The sequence below is a fragment of the Morone saxatilis genome, unplaced genomic scaffold (assembly GCF_004916995.1).
Source record: "Morone saxatilis isolate NCDOM2014 unplaced genomic scaffold, NCSU_SB_2.0 Contig14, whole genome shotgun sequence".
Lineage (NCBI taxonomy): Eukaryota > Metazoa > Chordata > Actinopteri > Moronidae > Morone > Morone saxatilis.
This window is the reverse complement of record NW_023339696.1, coordinates 6,133,319-6,134,975: the sequence shown is the minus strand read 5'-3', so window position 1 is coordinate 6,134,975 and position 1,657 is coordinate 6,133,319. Positions and strand designations below refer to the sequence as shown.

At 43.1% G+C, this 1,657-nt stretch overlaps 1 protein-coding gene across 1 annotated transcript in view; it reads right to left on the bottom strand.

Moving 5' to 3' along the window:
- cacna1ha (calcium channel, voltage-dependent, T type, alpha 1H subunit a) overlaps positions 1–1,657 on the bottom strand; it is a 52,713-nt gene that overhangs the window by 31,526 nt on the left and 19,530 nt on the right. Inside the window, exons 9-10 of the mRNA XM_035654996.1 lie at positions 616–782; positions 235–429 (exon numbers count right to left, since the gene is read on the bottom strand). Coding sequence (XP_035510889.1) covers positions 235–429; positions 616–782 — 362 coding nt within the window. The remainder of the gene's footprint in view (positions 1–234; positions 430–615; positions 783–1,657) is intronic.

The following is a 1,657-nucleotide window of genomic DNA, read 5'->3' as shown; positions in this document are numbered from 1 at the left end:
CCCCCCCCAAGTCCACCCTGCCTCCTCCCGTCGCTATACTCTCATTTCCTCTCATTTGGACTCCAGACAACCAAATGCCATTTATTTTCGCACACAAATGTCGTGTCTGACGGCCAGCTGTTCTCATCAAACTACTTGTTCTTTTTGAAGGTCAGTCATAGCCCTTTTAGTTTTTTGAGCCATCGATCTGAGCTGTTAAGGGCTTTCATTTACCCTACATCTTATTATTCTTACCTGCTCGTGGTACTCTATCCCCATGCTGAGAGTATTGATGAGGATAGCGATCATGATCCCTCGGTTGAAGTATTTACTTTCTACAATCCTCTTCAGTTTTTCCCTGAAGCCTACCCAGGCCTGAACCACTCCGTTTTTGTACTCTACGACTCCCCGCCGTCTGCTGCGACCTCGCCTACATCTCAGATCCCCACTCTAGAGGAAAGATGGGTGAGTTTTATTCAGTAATGACTGTAGAAAATATACAAAATAATCAGTAAAAACAGCTATAAGCTAATCAGTTTTTATTAAATCATCACCACCATCATTAATGCAATTTCACCACTTCCACAACCCGTCATCCTCACTGTTTACCATTAGTGCACCCCTGTTTATTCTGACCTGGGGGAAGTCATGCAGTCCGTCAGCCTCTCCCCTGCCTCCCTCCAGGTCTCCCAGTTCCAGCTCCAAGGTCTCCAGGCTGCGGGCACACAGAGGGCAGCTAAGCAGCTCCAAGAGTAGAGGGCTGGGCACCACGCCTGCCAGCTGGTACAGCAGCCGCTGGCGCCCTAAACAGGGGAAACGGGCGGAGACGGTCAGACATTGCAAAGGGTGTTCTTTCCAGCTGTCCTCATGTGCTGTCTCTTTAGCTTTACTGAGCAAGACAAACATGTTAGAGGTTAGCCGTTGACCTGATTTTACAACCTGAAAGCAAACATTCAATTGGGCTATGGTGTCATATCTTCATAGTACTTATAATTATATTTCAATATCTAATATTATTTTTCAAGTTTTAGCAAAGATTATATTTATATCTTTACAACAGAAGAACACTGTCCTTTACTACACCATCTTTGATTGATCTGCAGTTCTAGTGTCTTTTTAGGAAACTGTAAATAATAATGTAGTGTATGTCTTCTTCAACAACATCCACCAACAAGGTACTGTAAGTAAGAAAGGCAAAATACTAAGTCTGCAAAGCACTGGCTGCTTGTTTAGCATATTGCTGTGAGTACCGGATAATTGAAGGTGACTCAGATGTGTGGATCAACATTTTTATCAGCTTCTCCCCACTCTCATTTCAATTATGGTGGCCGCACAGTCAGAACACAATATTTAGAGAGATTTTAGCAGACAAAATCAACCCAAAGCAATAACAGAGATGGGTGTGGTTGGGGGTAGGATTTTGAAAAGAAAGGAGGACATGTCTTCCTTATTCCCAGTAGAAATGTGACATACACACCTTAGGTGTATGTTCTTGGTTAAACAAATTTCTCCCACAATGTAGTTTTATGTCAACTAAAAATATTTGTGTTTGCATCAAAGTCAACCCCAAGACAACCCCATACCAACAAACTGATGCACTGTATGTTCTGTTCTGACACCTTTCTATCAGAACCAGCATTAACTGTTTCAGCAGTTTGAGCTACGGTAGCTCGTCTGT